We start from the raw sequence: 21,721 nt of genomic DNA, 5'->3' as shown, positions 1-21,721 counted from the left end.
TGTGAAGTTAGGCTCCTAATGACATTAATTGACATTTAAAGACCAGTGTGTCACAGAGGCTCTAAGATGTGTAGCCTATTTTGCATTGTTTTCTAAATCCCAATTATCAGCATAGCAAATAGAGAAAATATAATTTCAAATTTTTTTTGACTCAATGCAAGTCTTTTCTCTGTAGCATACTTTTAAAGAGAGTATTTATTATCGAAATAATATAGGCCCCACTTGAATGTAATGTTTTTAAAAAGTTAATTGCGATTGATGTAATGTAGCCTATTATAGTTCAAAGTCAATGTGATTACTTTGACCTTCACAGACCAAATTACAAAGACAACTCGATCATGCCGGTTTGCACTGCACAACATCAGGAAGATCAGGCCTTTCCTAACTGAGCATGCAACACAACTTCTCGTCCAGGCACTGGTTAGGCTTGATTACTGCAATGCTCTTCTGGCTGGACTGCCATCATGTGCAACCAAACCAAATGATTCAGAACGCTGCAGCTCGTCTCATCTTCAACGAGCCCACGTCACTCGTTTGTTCATCCCTCTGCACTGGCTACCACTCGCTTCTCGCATCAAGGTCAAAGCATTGACGCTTCCTTACAGATCTATCACAGACTCAGCTCCCTCCTCCATTCACTCACTCCTACAAGTCCCTACTAGGAGCCTACGATCAGTCAATGAGCGACAGCACGTGGTACCACCAGAGAGCCAAAAAAAATCACTCTCTAGAACGGTTCCATGCTGGTGGAATGATCTCCCCACCATCATCCGGACCTGATTGGTTGCAAGGTAGTTTGTGACGTCAAAAACACCAACATTTTCAAACCACGATTTTGAAACTGTCTTTGGTTCACTGCAGTTAAGGAGAAAATACTCAGCAATGACTTATGAATTTGCACATGGTTTATCTTAAATCATATTAAAAACACCACATAGTCATAAACAACATTAAAAGCTTGATTTTTTTTTTTAATCACAGGGGTTGTTGCAACCAACTGTCACGAAAGTGTACTTTTTTTAAAGTACAACTAAGCGGATTTTTTATTTCATTATTAGACCTGCAAGTATTTTAAAAAAAATAATATTTGAGGTTCAGAGCACACGTGCCTCAGTGTGACTTTGGTTCAGATGCCCAGAAGGCTGATGGTCACTCTCACACACCTACACTTCATGCAGGCAGTTCAACAGCCCCCTGATCAGTCAACACACTCCCTGCAGGGGTTAAATCACTTTCTCTTGAATCATTCTTACTGACAGGCCAGAATCAGGCAGTCACAATGAACAATACTTGTATGCAGAAGCAGAACAATCAATCTAGCCAACAGCTCAAGGTGCAAATGATAACATCTGTGCTTCTGCAGTCACATAAAAGTAACACAGGAATAACATTGAATGCTGATTTGATGCAAAATGATATTTTATTCATGTGTTAAGCTATGTCCTTTGTAGAGGACATCAATTTCTTTTTAAATTAAAAGACATGAATAGGCAAAATCAATGGAAATTTTAAAACAAATCAATCACTTTTTAGTTTTCATATTTTTATATAGTGTACTACACTTTGTATAAAGATGATTCTCAACGATATGTTATGAAAAATAACAGAATTATTACCATTTTGCTTTATGTGTAAAATGGCCATAGAGGTTTTTATGCAATGTATCTTCATTGCATGTAATTTGCATTATAATGTGTTCTTGGGGCAACATGTAATAAAAAATAAATGCAATAAGGCAAGAAGTAATTGGCAATATTTTCATAAAAATATCTGATATGTCATCGTAATACTGAAACTCCTTTCCCTATTCAGTTGTTGTCTCCCAACATGCATTATAAACATCCTCCTCTACAGTAAGCATGCATGAAATCAATGTCTTGTTTCGTATAACAGAAAGTCATAATTTGATTTGAACCCCCATAACATTTTCCTGAGAAGTTTATTCATGGCAATTAAAAATGTTGTCAGATTGAAATTTGTATAATTAAAAAATATTATTATATTTCCATAAGAGTGTTCAATTTGATAAAGTGTAATTTTTACAGTCCAAGGAGAGGCAGTTGTCATTGCAAACATTCCAAACATTTGGTATCTCTGAAATGCCATGAATTGTGCTCTTTACAGGACATCCATGATGTCAGAGAAATTCACAAAAATATAATGTCCTTCAGAATCAGATGACAAAATCTATTCCTGGGTCAGGATAGGCAACCAACATTCATGCCAAATTCACTTCAAATCACGTATTTCATACAGTTAGAAAACTGCAGCTACTGTACATCTCCTTCTAAAAAGATTCAAACTCCAAAAGTTAGACTTAAAGTCAATGGTATTATTCATATATTAAAATAACCCTAATCTCAGCCTGAACTGTAAATAGAAGGCAATAAGAAAAAGAGGTCAGATGCTGTGCTAATGGAGGATTAATGTTGGCACCTGCGACACTGAATTGCATCTCTTCACAAGTCTAGTGCAAAACCAGACCACCAGTTTTCCAGACTAAATAAATAACACTGGCATTTACCAAACATCACAAACACTTTCCTGAATACAAGAAATATTTTCCAAAATAATTACCTGATATCTTCCCCCCAGTATCCTCTCCAATCACACAACATACAGCGGGGGCATTTTCAGCTCATTTTTAAAACCTCTTAGATTTGAGCTCATTTGAATAATTTGGGAAAGATTCTAGTCCCTGAATAATCCTTACTGGGTCACATACCAAGACATTTCTCATATCCATCACCCTTAGTTTCAGCTTTTCACTACAGAACAAATGTGTTTTTGTCTTTTAGGAGTATTTCTCTTTATAAAACAGCCAAAATCACTGTGTAATTGATGGAAAGAAGGGATCTCACTGAAACACATGATGGTATTACGAGATGCTATAAAGCAGCCATCATGAACAACCTCACTGAGTTCTTTAATTGTCGTTAGAGCCTCTTCAAAAACGGAAATAAAATATTTACTTCACACATAAAAAAGTAATGACATTCCATTGGTGGTTTATTAGACTGTAATAAAACACCAGACCAAACAAGCACTCACAGCAGTGAGGCTGAAGCACATTCACAGTCTCATCACATATTCAAAATAATCCCACTTATCTGATGACACACGGGCAGGATTATGGAAGCAGAATTCACACAGCAAGGATTTGGACAACACTACTTTATCACAGCAGAGGATATTATCACAACTCACTATGATGTCAGAATCAGCATACCTGAGAGAGTTTTATATGTGTATTGTAATGTTGAGTTATGCTACATTCATTTATATGGACACAGGAAAGTATATTTCGCTTTGAAATACTGCAGAGTATAGCATATTATGACTTATTATGTGAATATATAATATATCAACTTTTCACACTGATTCTGAACGAGATTCCAGGGACCAGTTGAATAAACACAGCCGCTAAGTTAAGAGTTTGTCTTAAGAACTAGTCTGATCAATAAGCAATTAGAGCTAATCAGTCTTTTATTCTGATTCAACTAAGACCAAGTTGAAAAAAATATAACCTATCTTGAAGATAAAGAAACAGATGACTAACTTGTAAGAGTAGTCTAAGGAGTTTATGCAACTGACCTCCATGGACCATGCACATATAGCAATTCTATACAGACTTTCAAGGAATCCTTGAAAGATATGGTTATTCTCAATGGACTCTATTCTAAGTGTTACAAGAACATGAGCACAAGATTTCCATTACGTGAGAGTAGATGATAAAACTTCATGCTGATTTGTATTAGGCTTTAACCAAGATAAGCAAAACTAAGACATAGCTTTACAGTAAACTACGCTTCTCCATCCATTTACGCTTCTTTCCATATGGTGGTGTGACTTCTGTCCGGCGTTAACGGCTGCAGTGTACTTGGCGCGTCATGTCCAATTGTTTCTTTGTCTAGCTTTGATGTTGTAATGTTCAAGTTCATGTTTGATTTCAGGTTTATATTCCAGTTTAAGTGAAGTTATAGCCAAGTCAGGTCATTGTTGTGTATTTTTGTATTGCTTTCATGTTTACTCCAATAAAATATGATGGTTTTATCATAAATACAATGTGAATCGAACTAAAATTAATTACTAGGTGGAGGACCTCTTATTTGATTGGACAAAAATCTGTGTAGTGCTGGATGAGTCGACAATATTTTTGGTCTGCTTTCCTGGAAAGATTCGGATGTTAATTCAATTCAAATGTATTTGTATAGCGCTTTTCACAATACATATTGTTTCAAAGCAGCTGTACAGGAAGTGCATTTCCGAAATGTAGACATAGAAAAAATAAAAATAAAAATCTGTTTTTAGGTGGCTCAAAATTAAAAACAGGGGGCCGAAGCCCCCTAGATATGATCTACAATCATAATGGGTAGCTGTAATAAAGCTATACTTCACATTGCACAAAATAGCTCTAGTTTGAAATGGAAACAGGAAAACCTGAAAAGATGAAAGCAAGAGACACAAAGTCAATAAGCATTAGTCGCCTAATAATTTCTGAGAGATAAAACAAAAATAGTAATCTTCACTCTACTACTTGTAGTTCATCTATTGTAGAAAAGGTGAAAGAATGGATTAGTTCCGCACTGCCAATTCAGTAACATGAATAGGTCCGATAAAATCGAACAAATGTATCCATGCATGCATGATGCTCTCAAAATAATAGAAGGAAAAAGGAGCTCAAGAACCAAGTGTTTTATGGGTAATGTTTTGAATCAAAGTCCATTAGTCCACAAAGATGGTAAAATATCCAAGCATCTTGGAGAAGTTTGGTTCAGATGTGGAGTTCTGGACTATATATAATATAGAAAAAAATAAGATCTGTTCACCTATTAAGTAGATTAAAGGGATACTCCACTTTTTTTGGAAATGGGCTCATTTTACAACTCCCCCAGAGTTAAACAGTTGAGTTTTACCGTCTTTGAATCCATTCAGATGATTTTCTGATATTTAGAAGAATATCAGTAACCAGACAGTTTCTGGTCTCATTGACTTCCATAGTATATTTTTTTCCTACTATGGAAGTCAATGAGACCAGATACTGTTTGGTTACTGATATTCTTCTAAATATCAGAAAATCGGCTGAATGGATTTGAAAACGGTGAAACTCAACAACTGGGGGAGTTGTAAAATGAGCCTATTTCCAAAAAAAAGTGGAGTATCCCTTTAATCTCTTTTCACTAAAAAACTCTTGTTTCCTTAAAGAATTGCTAGATGAAACGTGACTTTCATGGTCAATGCAGATTGAAGCGTTAAGCGTACACTTTGCATGTTACTGGCAGCATGAAGACTTCCCATGCTGATTAGATTAATGCTCATTAAATCTTTAGAAGTAATTCCAAATGGTGCGCTTTTAGAACAAAATCTATTACACCGCAGAGGAAAGTACAGTGATTTAAAACCAACACAACCCCTCAGGACCATCAGATTTCAGTTAAGGCATAACTTCCCTGCCATTGATCAAACCATCAGCATGGTCGTTTTATGGATCATGGTAAAAGATGTATCTTTTGCTTTCGCATGCCTTGAGAGTGTCTCGAACAAATAAGAGATTATGGTTTGCTTCTGTTGTTCAAGAGTGCAATTTCTCACCGTTTGATCAGAAAGACAACAGAACAATAACAGGTGATCCACCAGCGTGAGATATGCCCCTAGAATGGCCCACTTACATTTTCAGTTGAATGGACAAGGCAACATTTCTAAGCGATATTGAACCACAGATGGCTGGTTTGATGGATCGATGGCACTACATCAATACATCTTCTTGTCTGCAGAATACAAGCATCCAGAACATTATTGTCCGGTAAGTAAGATAGGAAGCACAGCTGGTGCTAGTTTGAAAGAGTGTGAATGGCATTATTTTTTTTGATTAAGGGCATATTACCAAAGAAAATCAGCTTGAGGCTTTGTAGAGAATTTAGAATGTGTACTGAAGCCTGAACATTACTTTGATAACATTTATGTTCTTAGCAAATGCTTTCTTACCATAGCAACTTGGAGAGAGAACATAAAGAGCACAAATCCATCCATGTCACCATTGCAGGTAGATGAGAAGGTTTTAAGCTGTCAAACTGCCACATCAACTTGCATGCATCATATTAATTAGCTGAAAGGAAACCAAAAAACAGTTTAGCAGGGGCCTGGTTTAAAAAATAAATAAATAAATAAAATATGACTTTTACCAGGTAAAAGAGTACCTTTTACGTCCAGTCCTCAGCTGTAAGGAAATGCTTAAATTAAGAGCTGATGTTTCTGGCCTTTATCTGCAGATGCTGCTTTGACTCGAGTTCTTTGTGAATCTGTAAGGAAGAAACTCAAAGACCTTTTGCTCTTTTCCTCCCAGACAGCACAAGTCAATTCACACCAAACTGAATTGGTAGTTGCTCCACTGACCTGTTGCAGTTTACTTTGCAATTGATTTGCAGACTATTTTGTCATTGCCATGTTACATTGGTTAACACTTTACTAGAACACATCCTGCACTATTCTAAAGCAACACATAAGCCCAAAAGTGTAGGCCATTTAACTGGCCTACTTGTACTTATTTGCTTACCTTATCTCATTTAGCAGTCAAATTACTTTAACTTGCCTTCATATACTTAGTTTTCCTTTTGCTCAATTTAACTTTATACACAAAGACATTCATTACATTAACATTGTGACTTGTTTAGACCTCCTTCCTAGTTTTAGAAGTTGTTCTTGTTGCTAAGGAACTGAAACAATTGCATTACTAATACAAAACTAGAAGCTCATTGACAACTCAATGATTCAAGGGATAGTTCACTTTGAAAATAATTTTTGGTATGTTTTAGCTTACCTCAAGGGCATCCAAGATGTAGGTGTTTTTGTTTCCGCAGTAGTTTCAGTTTTGACATTTTTAGGTCAAACCGTTAGTATCTATCAGTCATACAATGGAGGTCTATGGTCACCACCTCAAAGCGGGAAGCCCCACGTCCAAGTGATCTGAGGGCGCGGGCGCTTTGTGGCTGTGGTAACAAGAGGTAAAAAAGATATAAATACTGTTCGTTTCCTCACACAAAGCGCTCGTTTCGTGTCTTAGGCCATCACATTTACGAGTCATTAAATCATGTTTAATTTGGACTTCTCTGTGCATGCTGTTTGAGGTGGACCCCATATACCTTCATTATACGACTGAAAGACACGAACGGTTTGACCTAAAAACATCAAAATTGAAATTACTGCGGAAACAAACACACCTACATCTTGGATGCCCTGAGGTAAGCTAAAACATACCAAAAATAGATTTCAAAGTGAACTTTTATGTTTGTCCCTTTAATGTTTGAAGTACAACTGAAATCCTTATACAAGAACTCATGATGGGTCAAGGTTAACTGGAAAGAGGGGAATATCTCACAGACAATAAAAATGCAACAAGCACACAGCAGTGCAGGACAGTCACTGGAGGGCCTCTCAAGTCTAAATTAGCATATTAACAGTGGCACATAAATACAAGCATCAGTTTTTTTATTACGCAAATATTTGTGTTACTTTGATACCATAATTGAAATGTCTGTTCTGTTTGACATTCTGTTCATGTTGGAGATTAGGGACAATTTAAAGCAGAAAAGGGTTCATTATAACTGGATATTGTCAAAATCAATTTGATAGAGATAGCTGGGGAAAATGGTATTATTCATTTCAACAAAATCATTTTCAAATGAGACATGAAATGAGGACAGAAAGAAGGTACAGCGTTCTGCTCCTGAATGGAGCTTAATATAACTTTATTGCAAAAATACAAGTTTTATTTCTAGCACAGCATTTACATCAAATCTGAATCCCTCCGTTCATCAAAGACTGAATATCTGTACACACTTATATATACAGCCTTGCTTTTTTGCCATATCTGTTTGGATATTAATTAAAGAAGAAAAGGGTAAATTAATCACAGATCCATGTTCTGTCAGTAATCATCATGCCAGGGCAGTGTTGCACTGCATATTGGCCAAGCAACAAAAAAGAAGTGAGAATTCAATGCAGAGGCACTCCGATTCATCATTAGGTCCTGATTTACATGCAAAACTGTTCTAGAGAAATAAAACTAAGAGAGCATGTGATTGGTTGAGGTATTTGACATGCTCTACAATTTATGAAAAAAAAAATGTTTGGCCCTGTTTCAAGATGAGCAGGTAATACTTTGATTTCCATGAAATGGCACATTGCACCATCAAACTTGGCTAATAGCTGAAACACTTTCAATGTGTAAGACTACAACTAAACATCTCAGGCCACAAGTTTTACCTCAGCGTCGTCCAAGAAATTAAATGAAACCAATGTAAAAAGTCATTAATTTCCAGTGGGGGAGAAAGTGAAATTATCTTGTTTTGTGAACTGCAATTCTTGAATTTATCACTTTTATAATAAGCATTATTATAAGGCTATAAATCTATAAAATGGACACTGGCACCCAGTTCCGTTGCCTTTCACAAACCAAGGCACTGCAGACAGTTCTGTCCTTCTGTTTTCAATATCTCACGTCTTAAAACAACCATGAAATAGTTTTGCACTTAACAGTTAATGTAAGATATACTGTATAAATCAAAGTTAAACTGCTGCTACTACAAGAAGTAAAAAAAAAAAAAAGAGAGATCACAGGTGTTGGTGCTACTGTCGGGCGGAACAATACTGTACACAAAAATATCGTCACAAATGCCAAAGAGGTTTTTGAAAGTTGACTGTTGGTACACTGGAGGAATCAGATCTACCTCCGATTACTTACACAATGACGTTACAGCCCTCTAAACGAAGTAGTTACACAACCATTGTTTTCCAATAAAAATTGGAGAAGTTACAACAGAGGAACGCTTCTAACTTAACACTTCTGAAGTGCACTAAACTTGAGTTAACATCGTTAAATTACAATCACAGAACTAAGGTTAGCTCGAAAAGCTAATTAAAAACTAAAGCGTATTTGTGCATATACGAAGCAGACACTGTATATCAGCAGGCAAAGTCTTGTCGTTTTGTGTGTTAGCGTCAGTTAAGTGCTCTGTTCTGCACAGCTTTATGCTGAGATTGTGGCCAATTAAAGTGAACTTAACTCGGGAAGTGAATTAGCAGTGGAAACATTTACTGTAGGTAACAGTGCAGGGAGTGACGTCCTCCATCCAGCGTTGAAACGCCGCAGCTGCATTTAAAATAGGCTCTCAAAAACACTCCCTCACATTCACGTCTGAGCCAAAGCAGCTATGAAAGTCATTGTCTTTCACTTTAGCCAAAACAGCGAACAAGAACTTCCAGCTTGTTGCTGTGTAAAGAGCTTCACAGAATGGGCATGGGGTCTTATGCTTACTTTCAAGACAGAGAATGAGTGCGTCGAAGGATCCATCTCCAGTATGACTCAGCTGGTCATCCTGTAGTGGCTCCTTTGGGCTCTGCAGGACTGGCAGCAGCTTCTAGTGGGCTCAGCAGGGCTCTGCTTGCACAGCCCGCAGAGATAGACAGGAGGACCACGGGGCATTCCACCACGCGGTTCTGTCCTGGGGAAGACATGAGTGTCCCTACCAGCCCTCCAGTCCCTCTCAGGGGGCACATCGAGGCGGAGGGGTTGGGCTGGTGGCTCCTGGTGCGGGTGATGATGGCTGGAGTGATGCGAGAATGGGTTTTGTTTCGGATGTCTGTAAAAACCATCCATCGTCCTACTAGATGCTGTAGTGCGGTGAGGGTGGGACAGCGTAGCGTAGGCTGCGTCTGGGTAGTTCCGGGGCCCCGGACCCACTGAGGGTCCCGACCTCGCTTGGTGCACCGGGGGCTCGGATGAAATTGTCCTACGGAGGGCCCGTGGAAGGGTGGCGTAGTTCAGTGCAACGTTGTGGTAGTTTTCAAAGGAGAACACTTCACCCCGGTCAAGCACAGCCAGAAACTTGTTGGCCTTTTGGCAATCTCCTGCAGATAGCATCAAAGATAATTTGAGTTGTTGTGTAGCCCTCAAACCGTATTCACTTTATAGCCCTTAATCCTGTAACTGTGGACAAATGTGGGCACAGAGAACTCAGGTGTGATCCTAATTTTTATTTATTATAAATGTTATATCACTGTCTTCGCCTTGGGGGTATTTTTGAATTTATTTACTTCAAAAAGTACCATATTTTCTATGTAAATTAGGCTTATTTTTATGTTTTATATTTTTAATTTTTTTAACTACATTAAAATAACATTCCAATAAGTTCTTAGAGCTAAAACCTAAAGATGAAGTGACTTTGCCGTCACCTGGTGTCTTATTTTGGCTTATTTTAGAATGCTCTAAATTACAGTTTTTCCCATTCATTTCTATGGGTGCCCATTTTTGACCCAAATACAAGATTAAGGAGGTTTTTTTTTCACCCACTTAACATTGTAGAATTAAGTCAAAAAAAAAAAAGTGTGTGTTCAGTAGGCAAACTTTGGAAAAGTAGCCAAGTCTTGTACCGCTCAGATCAAGGGAAGTATTTTTTTTAAAATAAATCAAAACTATTTTGCCCACATTTGTCCAGAATACGGTGCATTCAGGGTAGGTTAAACAGTCAAACTGTGCAACTTTAATTTCTTTATCCTGAACCCTCAAGAGTGTTTTAGGTGCTTTGATCAGTTTCACAACAAATCTGATGGAACGCAAGATCACAGACAACAACAGAGACGGCACTCTCTTGCATCTGTGGCAGGGAGGCTGAACGAGTGGGTGGGGTGAGATGGTTACCTGTTTGTCCATGAGAAGGTCTCAGTGTCTGCTGGTGCAGGTGTGATGGAGGGGCGGGATGGTGGCGGTGGCTTGGGTGAAGGTATTGGGGCTGCGGTTCGTGAGGGAACGCAGGAGGATTGTGGGAAGGAGGGGGTAAAACATGCAGGGAGGTGGTGGAGCGACGTGTGGGGGGTTGTACGTTCACATGCTTCGACATCCTGGAGACATGGGGGTCCTTTATGAAAGAAATAAAACAGAAGAATGAAAGGAATGAGTGAGGAGAAAATGTGAAAATAAGACCCAGCCAGACAAGGACAGAAATGAAAAAATAAAATAAAACACTTGGTAATAAAAGAATAGGACTATGGACATATCAATTGTAGAAAATATCAAAATGAAGTCAGTGGTTTTCAAACTGGAGTCCATGAAGGATTCCAACAGGTCTGTGAGATGATTGGCTGATTTCAAAAAATAAAATGACTAAATAAATAATATTATAACTGACAAAGAGCTTGCCAGCTGAAGTGGTATGTCATCAGTTTGAAAACCACTGCTCTACGTATTGTAGTTTTATTGCATTCACTATAGTCACACCAGGTGGCAGTATTTCTCTTTCAAAATGAGTTCACAAAAATATAACACTGTAATTCCTAAACCATGAAGTAGCACTTCACATATCCTGAGAAAATGTACTTGAAAGTAAATTTTGCAGCAAATTAAATTTTGAGTGCATAATTTGTGGTTTGAGTGTTTGACCAAGTGACTTTAAATTGTGAGACACCCACAAAGCTTCTGGACGGGGGTACGTCAGTCCGTCCACCAATGACAGTTCCACTGAGACTCCGAGCAATTCGTCGTAGGTTCTCTGCACTGTATGATTCATCCTCACCCAGTGGTGCATCATGGTTAACAGCAGACACAGGCTGCTCACACACACATGACACAATGCATTAGCATTTCATATCCTTATGACAATTACTTCTTACGTACACACTTCAGTACTATAAATACTACTGAGAAAATGCCAACTCACCTTCTGAAGTGGTTTAGTGCTGTATGCTGGCGTCCTGTAGGCACTCCTCTCGATCTCTGCTGTGGGGGTTTTAGAACGGCCAAGTGTGGCAGAGAATCCAGAGTTGTGCTTACGAGAAGCAGCGGGTCCTAGAAAAACAGTACATTTATACAACCTGAAGAGTCTCTAGAAAGCACTTCTCATTAATTACATACAAAATATTTATCATGTATTTTGTAACAATATTTATCATTTATCAATATGATAAATATTTAATATTTATCATATAAATAGTAATAACAATACTATTAATATTTGTATTATTGATGCTGTCAATTATTCCATTTTTATTACTGTAAAAAAATCAATTATTTGAATGCATTTTTTAAATGATAAATCATTATTAATAATATTATAGTTACTACTTTTGCAGGTGGCAGACCTTTTCAACGGTAAATGATGACAACGACATCGTAATAGGTAGTATTACAATTTTAATACATTTTATAGTTAAGTTATATTGAGCCTAAGTGAGGTCTTGTTCGAAATTACCTGATCTGCTGGCAAGCTGAGGGCTGGGTCCCAATGGGGCTCGGGGCATGCTGGGAGCCTTCAAGCTGGCCTGATAAAGTGAGTCCAGCTCAGACAGCTCCTCACAGGGTGAGCCACGTCCTGACCGCACACAATTCTGGGAATTGTAGTATCGATTGACATTCTCTGCCCACCTCTCCACAGGCATAGGGCCGGCTGGATGCTGCTCCAGTGCTGGTGATGAAAGGGTTGGAGGACAGGGGGATGAGGGGGGGCGGAAGTCTGCTGGAGAGTACAGGGAGGAGTCCATCACGGTAGGACTGCGATCGGGACGTCCCAGACTGCGACAGGACCAATTGCGTGAGGGTGCCGGGAGTGATTTTTGACAGGCATCAGAAGCGCGGCTGTGGGGTGCTTGGGTTAGGCCATGGAGAGACTGAGGTCGAGGTGGGATTTGAAGTCCTTCCCCAGAGCTTGAGCGATCAGAGATGGAAGGTGTGTGACGAGCACTGAAATTAGTTGGACCAGAGGGCGTATTGAGTGGAATCGAGGACTGGAGAGGAGCCTCGCAGCCATTAACAGGCACAGTGGCAGAACTGCGTTTTTTAGCAGTTTGTACAAGAGAGTTTTCGATGGTGACGGGGTTTCTGGGGCCCCACGTGTGTGAGTGTGGCACATTCTCATTCTCTGTAACAGCAAGAGGACTGGAGTTGTCCCCTGCGCAGCCCTGCTGCTGAGAAAGTGTGTCTGTATGGTAGAAGGAGACAGCAGGGTCAGGGGCTTCAGAAATAGGTTTATTTATAGACTGAGGTTTCATGTGGAGAGGTGATGGTGGTCTTAATGCATCTTCTGAAACTGCCTTCTCATCCTCTTCTTTAACATTAGTCAGAAGTATTTGGACCGGGACAGACTGTTCACTGAATGCAGAACAAAAAAAATAACAATGAGTTTCTGATAATAAACCGTGAACTGTGAGTCAGTTATCTTGAATCAGTTCTTCTTGATGATGTCATGCAGTCTACAGACTTATTTCAGTCTGTCTAAAAGAGTAACATTACCTGGGCAGGGCGTTGCAATATGGTTTCTTACACTAACCTGACTTTCAATCCTTTAAGCAACAATAATGATCTTTTTTTAGTTTTTAAGGCAAAATGCATGTTGTTTCTTCTTGTGTGCGGGGCTCCTGGAGCTCAGACACACACACACACACAACTGCAGCCAGCAGCAGGTACCTGAGGGGCTGTTTCTGTTCCTTTTCTTCCTCCTGTTGCTTCTGCTGCATGCGCTGCTGCAGACCTCGTGCTCTCCTCATGCACTTTTGCATCCTGCCCTGAGCGTTAGCGCTGCTCTCATGCAAGGTATGCCTGAGTTTAGCTACAACGCAAACAAAACAAAACAAAACAAAAATAGGCAAAAGAAAAATGAAACAGATGCAGAAAATAAAGAGCCGAGTCATGGGGCACATGCAAACACATTAAAGGGAACTGAAATGAAAAGGATCTTGATGTTTGACCGACTGGGTCACACAAGTAGGGTTGATGGGGGAACCTAATAAAATCCTTACACAAAATGTTAAATTCTCTCAAGCACAAAATGATTAAATTATAATGAAGTTGACTTAAATCAAAATGAATTGTAGTTAAGCCATTGAACTAAAAGAAAATCAAATTACCCGAGCCTAATACCGTATCTCAGTATAATTAATTATAAATATTTACAGAACAACAATACTTTCACCATGAGCTGCAGTCTACCCAACCCTACAGAGGCACTGGAAACTGAAGCAGGAAGCAGGTAGGGGAGTGAGGTGTAGGTAACACACAGGGGCCAGGCCGTAAAAGGTGTGAAAGAGAAAGTGTGTGCAGTGTGTGTGTGTGTGTGTGTGCGCACGCACATATGTACAACCCATAAGTGACAAACCTCAGGGTATGACATACACAAGACAGACAGACAAAAATGATATTGGTAAGTAAAGCCTTTCACATTGATCACAGACAGAAAGACAGACAGCATTTTTATTAACATTTATAAAAACTGATAGTTCTGGGACTGGATTCATGAAAATATTAAAGAAGTTAGGAAGTTTCTCAAGTAAAATTCTAAGAAGTTTGCAGGAAAGGACCTAAGTGCAATTCTTAAAAAAAAAATAATAAAAAAAAAATGTGTGTATATATATATATGTGTGTGTGTGTGTGTATGTATGCATGTATGCATGTATGTATATATATATATATATATATATTTATTTATTTTTTCTTGGAAGACTAACTGATCAACTAAACACTTTGAACGCCAAATGTTTTGTCTGCATGCAGATTACCGTAATAATCATATTAAGCAGGCACACTATTTTCATTGAATCCAGCCCCCAGATTCTGCTCATTTAATTAAGATCAGATATATGCTTCAGGATGTGTATCGTGTAGTGACTAGTAGTCAACCGATAAGGGTTTTTTCAATAAAATACCTAATATAGAAATATAATAAGTATATTAATATGGTCAAATTTATTAGGGTTTTTAAATTATTTCAACCCACTGGCTTCTGTTTATCAGCCAGCAGGACATAGTTATTGGCTGACGCGGATCTCAACATAGTTACCATCATTGACTATAATCAAAACACAGCATAGCTTATAATGTACATCATTACAATACGCAGTCTCTACATTGAAACCCGAGTATGTGAACGGAGTGGAGTGCGGAGAGGATTTTAGAGCGCTCCAATACCGCTCCATCACGAGTACAATTCATGCCAACGGCCCATTATAGACCTGCAGTTTTAGTACCGATTCACACGTTTAACACATTTATCTATCATGATACAGCTGGATCATTGAAATCAGATTTTGTTTTTTGATGAGTGGCTGCGGGAGGTTATAGTTATCAAGCCTACTGAATATGATCTCAAGTGAGTAATCTTCAGCACAAATTTTATTTCTCGAGCCATTTATACGGCAAAAATTGTTTTTAGCAAATGATACACAGTAATCCCCTTGGGAAGGATTAGAGATATGGAGTGTGTGCGCATTACACGCCATAAAGGGCGTATCATTTGCACGAAAAAAACTATTTTTGGCATATAAATGGTAGGAGAAATAAAATCCGTGCTATAGATACGCTATACACTTTAATGAGATCGGGCTGCATCGGGTGAAAGCCCATTTTAAACAGGTAGGCCTAACACTATACACACATGCAATCGCTCCCTCACTAATGCATTGCATTCAAACAAATGTAATTTTACAGTGCTGTCTGTATTTGATTTCGAATGAGAAGAAATCTGTAAGAAATGTAGCGACCAGTAGATAAAATAACTTGTGAAAACGTACGGTAGTTATTTTCTTCTTTCCAAAACAAAATGAGCACTGCAAAAAGCAGCAATGATATTTCACTTTTAATGCTGTTAACCATGTAATAAGCTTAGCAATTCATGGGAAAAGTATGCAGACTATCCAACAAACCACATTGAAACTATTCTACAAGTATATATTTTTTCCCCCATTTAATATGCCTATGTATTATGAGCAGAACTTTTGCGAGATTTCAAAGCATTCTTATAAATACTTTATTTGCAATTTCCTCTGGGAGCGAAGGAGGCTCAGTGTTTCTGATATCAGTGTGCGGAGTGGTAAATGGCGAATCGTAAATGATTGGAGCGCGGAGGGAAAATTGTTGCCGCTCCACTCCGCTCACATACTCTGAAACCGAGACAAATCCACTCAAACACAGAGATGCAGAGACACACAAGTTTGAGGCAGTAGTGATAGCAGCAGCAGGCTAAGGGCAGGATTACTTACACATTGCTTCGTTAACCACAGACAGAGCGGTGGCCACCTCTCCTGCCTGTTCCAACCTTAGAGATTGGTCTAACAGAGACTCTGCCTCCAACACACACCTTTCAATGCCTTCCCCTTTCCCTGCAGGTGACAAACATCATAGCATAGCGCTTTTCAGCACGGAAACCAGCACACCCGCATTTCACACACACATACACAAGCAGTCCCAAGCTCCAAATGTTAAACCACAGCAGAAACCCAAGAAATGCATCCGGAGACAGAGCCACTCCCTTCACCCTTTCGCGGCATGCTGACGCCGTACCTTGGTTTTGGAGCTCGTCCAAATCCATGAACTTGCTGGGTCTGGGATTGAAGCCCAGGGCCGCCTCTTTCTCCTTTTCCTTTCGCCTCTGTAATTCTTGCTCCTTGGCCCGGCGAGCCACTTCCTCCTGTAGCTCATCCAGTTCACTGCGGCCCTCTCCTGCTACACACGAACACAATCATTAGAACATTAAGAAAACATTCTGTGATGATCCATTGCTACATTTACACTGTCAACCACTAGCGGCGCAGGGATTTTGATTGTAGGTGGGCCTCCAGAAAACTGGATGGGCCAATAAAAATAAGGCAAAAAAAGCCTCTGTTTCAGCGCTTTTCTGCAGCACAAACAAGCTGCTCTGCGTTTCATATTAGCTAATAGCTACCGTCTGTGTCTGTCTCATTGAGTTTGCTTGAAAAGCTTGCGTGCCAACGTCATTCATTTCATTGGATCACTTGCTGGTGATGATGCAGTCTATGAGCAGAGACCACATGTTGGGTAGAAGCCACTGATTGGCTGAGAAGCTTTCACTCAAAGCTTTCCTCGTGCTGCTTATTGGATAAACAGCTAGAATGAAATTCTCTCACCTGGGTCAAAATGATAGCACAACAGGTGCTGTCAACCAATTCTGTTTTTCATTGACATCCAGAACACAGACTTGGCCTTGTTGCATGTATGTAAATGGCAAAAATAAAAAACCCCAAATTTTTTTTGAGCATCCAGCTTTCCAATGCCATCTGACTTGCACGCGGTGTTGTTATTGTGCAGTCAGAAAACGATAACAACTGAAAATGGTTTTCTGTTACTGAAATAAAGCTGAAACCATATAAAACATAAACATCAGATCAAAAACGATTAAGTACTAAAATGACTAAAACTGAAATAAAAATGAAAGCGAAAGAGAAAATAAAATAATAAAAATGACAAAAGCACATAAAAACTATACTTAACATACAGCACATAAACTTGTACTACTATTTACTAATTTCATGAATTAACGTTTTAATTTTTTTTTAGTTTATAAATAATACTAAGATAACAATGATTATAGCTAACCACTCGTATCTGTTTCTCTTAATTCTAAATCTTTCTTCAATGTTACACAATTGAGACAGTTAGTTGCGGTCTTAATTTTACCCAATCAGACCAAAGGTAAAAGCCAATCATTTGAAAAACTTCACGCCAATTATTGTGTGATTGATCACTGGAGTCACTTCAATCCTCTGGTACATATGCTAATCCCTACTATTAATATTAACACAGTCCTAGACAAATGTAAACAGGCAGAAAAAAATAATTTAAAAAATTGGGATGAGTGTCAAAATATTGCATCTAAGCATTAAGATTTGCAGTGTGAAATCAGCCTAAGAGGCACATAGTTTTAATATGCAAAAAAAAAAAGGTGATCAAACATCTATTCTGGTCACATGGAGAAGCACAAACAGATATAGCAGCTGATATTTCTCCAGGGCAGACTCATGTTCCTCAGTTTACATAACAGATATACAGAGATAACATTTCCACAGAAAGGAACAGGATGTATTTGAGGATGTATTTGGTCACTGATTCCACTACATTCTGTTCAATACTGCTTTGCTTAATATAATAAGTTAATTTTTACGAAAAAGCAAACGCATGTGTTTAACAACTAGTTTAAACATCTAGAGATAATGATTCATCCCTAAGGTAAAGAACAGCTGAATTCACCCACATGATGGCTGTGTGACGACTATAAACACACATGATCATGCTGTACACACCTAAACTCATGTGACTGCTGCCCTTGACTGACGCTTTGACATCCTGCAGTAGGGCACTGCTGCTCTTGGATTTTGCGACAGGTACAGTTTTCCATGGTGGGCTGACTTCAGGTGGAGGGTTTTTATTTCCTCCCTCTCGTAAGCTGGAAAACAGAGAGAGAAGTTAATAATGTGCTAACTAAGATCCTAATGAATTCTGATAAAGATTTTTGCATCATACCTGTGCATGCCATTACTGGTGCCCTCATTAACAGGCATGTCTAGACTGACGGGGCTGTTACTGTTCCTCTCACTGCTCTCATATCCGCTCTCCATCCTCTGGATAAGCCGTGGGGGCTGCTCTGATCCTCGTCTCAGGAGTCCTGGCAGATCTCGAAAGGTGGTCTGCTCCATGGATGTCGCCAAGTCCCCCTGAGGCCCTGTGTCTTCAGGCAACAGAGCTCCTAGTGGACTGTACCCGGCCTGTTTGCGCCGCTCCCTGCTAAAGATGCTATCAATGTTGAGGGCCTCACGACGAGGCTTCCAGGGCGGACGGTATCGCCCTCCAGAGGAGCTGGACTTGGACTCACTGCTGGTGCTGTCGGCTTCCCAGTCTCGAGCCTTAGTGGTGGAGTCAGGTGGGCAAACTGAGCCCGAGGACGATGCAGAAAGAGGCCGGTTATGGATAATGTTGCTCATGGTCTCCTTAAAGTCTCTAAGTCGGCTGGAGCTGGGTTTAGGTAGGGAACGGGGTACCTGCTGCTCTTTTAAAGTCTCACCTGTTAGAGAGAAGGAGAGGACATTAAAAAAAAAAAAATCAAAAAGAGGAAGAGGAAATGTTATTTTTACATAACCTAATATTGATGTACACAGCCAGTAAAAGCAACAGTGATGACTAATGCAGCTCACATTGTCCAACATCCTACACTATCTTCTAATGATCTGTCAGATCTGCCAGTTATGGATTGTTAACCTGGGTTCCATTAAAGTAACACAATGATCTGTTTTTTTTTTTTGTATTGTGGTTTGGTGACAGCATTATATGAAATGCATACCTTCACTGTGGTAGCCAGCAGACAACACCTCATCAGTCTTAGAACAACGACTTCTTGAATCACCCCGGACCTCAAGTTTTCGTGGCCTGCTGGCACTTCTTTTCCTGTCCAAAACTCCTCCCTTTCTGTCCAAGACAGCGTCTTTTCTGAGAGTGTGGCGTTGCACTGGATCGCCGTCGGTTAAAGGACCTTCACAAAATGAAACACAACAAAAGTCATTGTTGGAGCAGGGACTAGGAGATGATTTGGAGGGGAGGGGGGAAATGTGATTCTTCTGATAATGTTTTTTTTTTTTTTTTTTTTAAAAACAACAACCCACAATTCAGTCTTAAAGGAGTAGTTCACTTTTGAAAAAACTTTTGCTGACAAGTTACTCACCCCCAATGTCATCCAAGATGTCCATGTCTTTCTTTCCTCAGTCGAAAAGAAATTAAGGTTTTTGATGAAAACATTCCAGGATTTTTCTCCATATAATGGACTTTCATGGGAACCAGACGGTCGGAGGTCCAAACGACAGTTAATAACAGTTTCAGATGCAGCTTCAAATGTCTTTAAACGACACCAGACGATGAATAAGGGTCTTATCATGCGAAACGATCGGTTATTTCAAAGCTTATTACAAAAATTTAACTTTTCTAAGGACAAATGCTAGCATTGCTCCATTCTGTGAGGCGCGTTTGTAACGTCACGTAATACGTAATTACGTTCAAAAGGTCACGGGCGACGTAGCCAGAAGTACAGAGTCAGAGTGTTTACAAGTTGAATGCATAGGTTGAAAGTGCAAACTAACTCAAACGCCGTTTACAAAAAAGGAATTAAAAGGTAAAACAACGATGTCGGACGATTTTGATTCTGTACTTCCGGCTACGTCACCCGTGACCTTTTGAACGTAATTACATATTACGTGACGTTGCAAACGCGCCTCACAGAACAGAGCAAGGCTAGCATTTGTCCTTAGAAAAGTTACATTTTTGGAATAAGTTTTGAAATAACCGATCGTTTCGCATGATAAGACCCTTATTCATCGTCTGATATCGTTTAAAGACATTTGAAGCTGCATCTGAAACTGATTCGACCTTGGACCGTCTGGTTCCCATGCAAGTCCATTATATGGAGAAAAATCCTGGAATGTTTTCATCAAAAACCTTAATTTCTTTTGGACTGAGGAAAGAAAGACATGGACATCTTGGATGACATGGGGGTGAGTAAATTATCAGCAAAAGTTTTTTCCAAAGTGAACTACTCCTTTAAACATGCAATGAGTATCTTATCCTTCATCAAATCACAGTCTTTACAATTTGATAACCACACTAAGCCAGGTTGCACATTATTTGTGCAGCCCTAAGCCAAATTGACAACTGTATGGTTCAACACAATTAGTGTCAATATATCTAATATGATGTCTAAACTGTATTTCAGTATGAAAGTATACTGACATACCTGTGGTTTCCAGGCTGCTGTGGGAGGCAGAGTCATTGTCAGGGTTACAGATGACGGTTCCTTGGGAGTCAGAGGAGAAGTGGGAAGCCATAGACTCATGATGGGAGTGGGAGAGTGAATGCTTATAGCTGTAGCTGTCTGTGGAGGAGTCTGTCCGTGTATCGCTGGAAATTGATGGCTCACGCCCTGACAAAACAGAAGATTTCATTCTTATCACTAAAGCTACCAATTGGAGATGTTTATATTTTTAGCAAAAAAAAAAAAAGAGTGACTGCCCGCATAAAACTTTAAGATATTGTGGGTGGTAGCCAGGGAAGGGAGGTGAAAGGGCATTGCTAAGAGGTTGCTACAGTATTCTGAATAGTTGTTTACAAAGGTCAAAGGTAGGTAGGTACTTTATTGATCCCACGTGGGAAATTTAAGTGCTTTAGCAGCAATACAAGAAGACCACCACAAATGTCGCCCATATACTACATGACTTTCAAAGTCATCTGATTGCGGCTCCTTTCTCAGGATCCAATTCCACTCAAAACCTAATTCCCACTTCGGGACTTTGATCACACACAGGTCTAGATTTTTAACCTGTTAAATATCTCTTAAACTCAGATTTAAGGCTTTTGATGGAAATATTCATTTAATGTAGGTGAGTGGGGAAAAAAGGTACAACATATGGTGAAAAACTGTAAATGGTTTAACACTGCATTTATTCAATTTTACTGTAAATACTGTTGGTGTGTAATGTATGGGGCTTGAAAGTTAAATCTATTACATTAGCTTTTCACCAATAGTCAAGTCAAATATATTTATATAGCGCTTTTCACAATACAGATTGTATCAAAGCTGCTTCACAGTATCAATAAAGACAACATCACAGTGTTTGTTTATTCATGAAAAAAGACAATCAAGATTGGTAGAGAAATAGCAATAGTGAAAAACAGTTAAAAAAAATACATTGCCAGAAGTGTCCCTCATAAGGGACCGTTCGGTATTTATGGAATGGTCCACTGGAGGAAAATAGGGGAGGTCATGTCTTTTTATTCTTTGTTGAGGGGAGGGTCATCCAGCTTTTTTTTAGTCTAGGGGTTGGGTGACCCAACGTTTGTATTCATGGAAACATGGAGCAGAGTCCAGTTTGGCGTTGTTTGACACTTCGGACGTACGCGCTCAGA

General features: G+C 39.2%; 1 protein-coding gene across 8 annotated transcripts in view; it reads right to left on the bottom strand.

Moving 5' to 3' along the window:
• Window positions 1-7,710: 7,710 nt before the first annotated feature.
• Window positions 7,711-21,721, bottom strand: part of usp54a (ubiquitin specific peptidase 54a) — a 51,071-nt gene continuing 37,060 nt past the window's right edge. For 4 of the 8 annotated variants that reach the window (XM_039672997.2, XM_039672998.2, XM_039672996.2 and 1 more), the window contains exons 11-22: window positions 20,553-20,738; window positions 19,113-19,301; window positions 18,299-18,836; window positions 18,079-18,221; window positions 16,322-16,483; window positions 16,021-16,140; window positions 13,454-13,595; window positions 12,243-13,138; window positions 11,712-11,839; window positions 11,464-11,601; window positions 10,697-10,913; window positions 7,711-9,906 (exon numbers count right to left, since the gene is read on the bottom strand). In XM_039672997.2, the coding sequence (XP_039528931.2) occupies window positions 9,362-9,906; window positions 10,697-10,913; window positions 11,464-11,601; window positions 11,712-11,839; window positions 12,243-13,138; window positions 13,454-13,595; window positions 16,021-16,140; window positions 16,322-16,483; window positions 18,079-18,221; window positions 18,299-18,836; window positions 19,113-19,301; window positions 20,553-20,738 (3,404 nt within the window). In that variant the 3' untranslated portion in view covers window positions 7,711-9,361. The remainder of the gene's footprint in view (window positions 9,907-10,696; window positions 10,914-11,463; window positions 11,602-11,711; window positions 11,840-12,242; window positions 13,139-13,453; window positions 13,596-16,020; window positions 16,141-16,321; window positions 16,484-18,078; window positions 18,222-18,298; window positions 18,837-19,112; window positions 19,302-20,552; window positions 20,739-21,721) is intronic. The other 4 variants (XM_039673001.2, XM_039673000.2, XM_039673002.2 and 1 more) reach the window with 4 other exon arrangements.

This window comes from Pimephales promelas, chromosome 11 (assembly GCF_988280905.1).
Source record: "Pimephales promelas chromosome 11, fPimPro1.hap1.1, whole genome shotgun sequence".
In the NCBI taxonomy this organism is placed as follows: Eukaryota; Metazoa; Chordata; class Actinopteri; order Cypriniformes; family Leuciscidae; genus Pimephales; species Pimephales promelas.
Note: the sequence above shows the minus strand (reverse complement) of the source record. Positions and strands in the feature narration are given on the sequence as shown.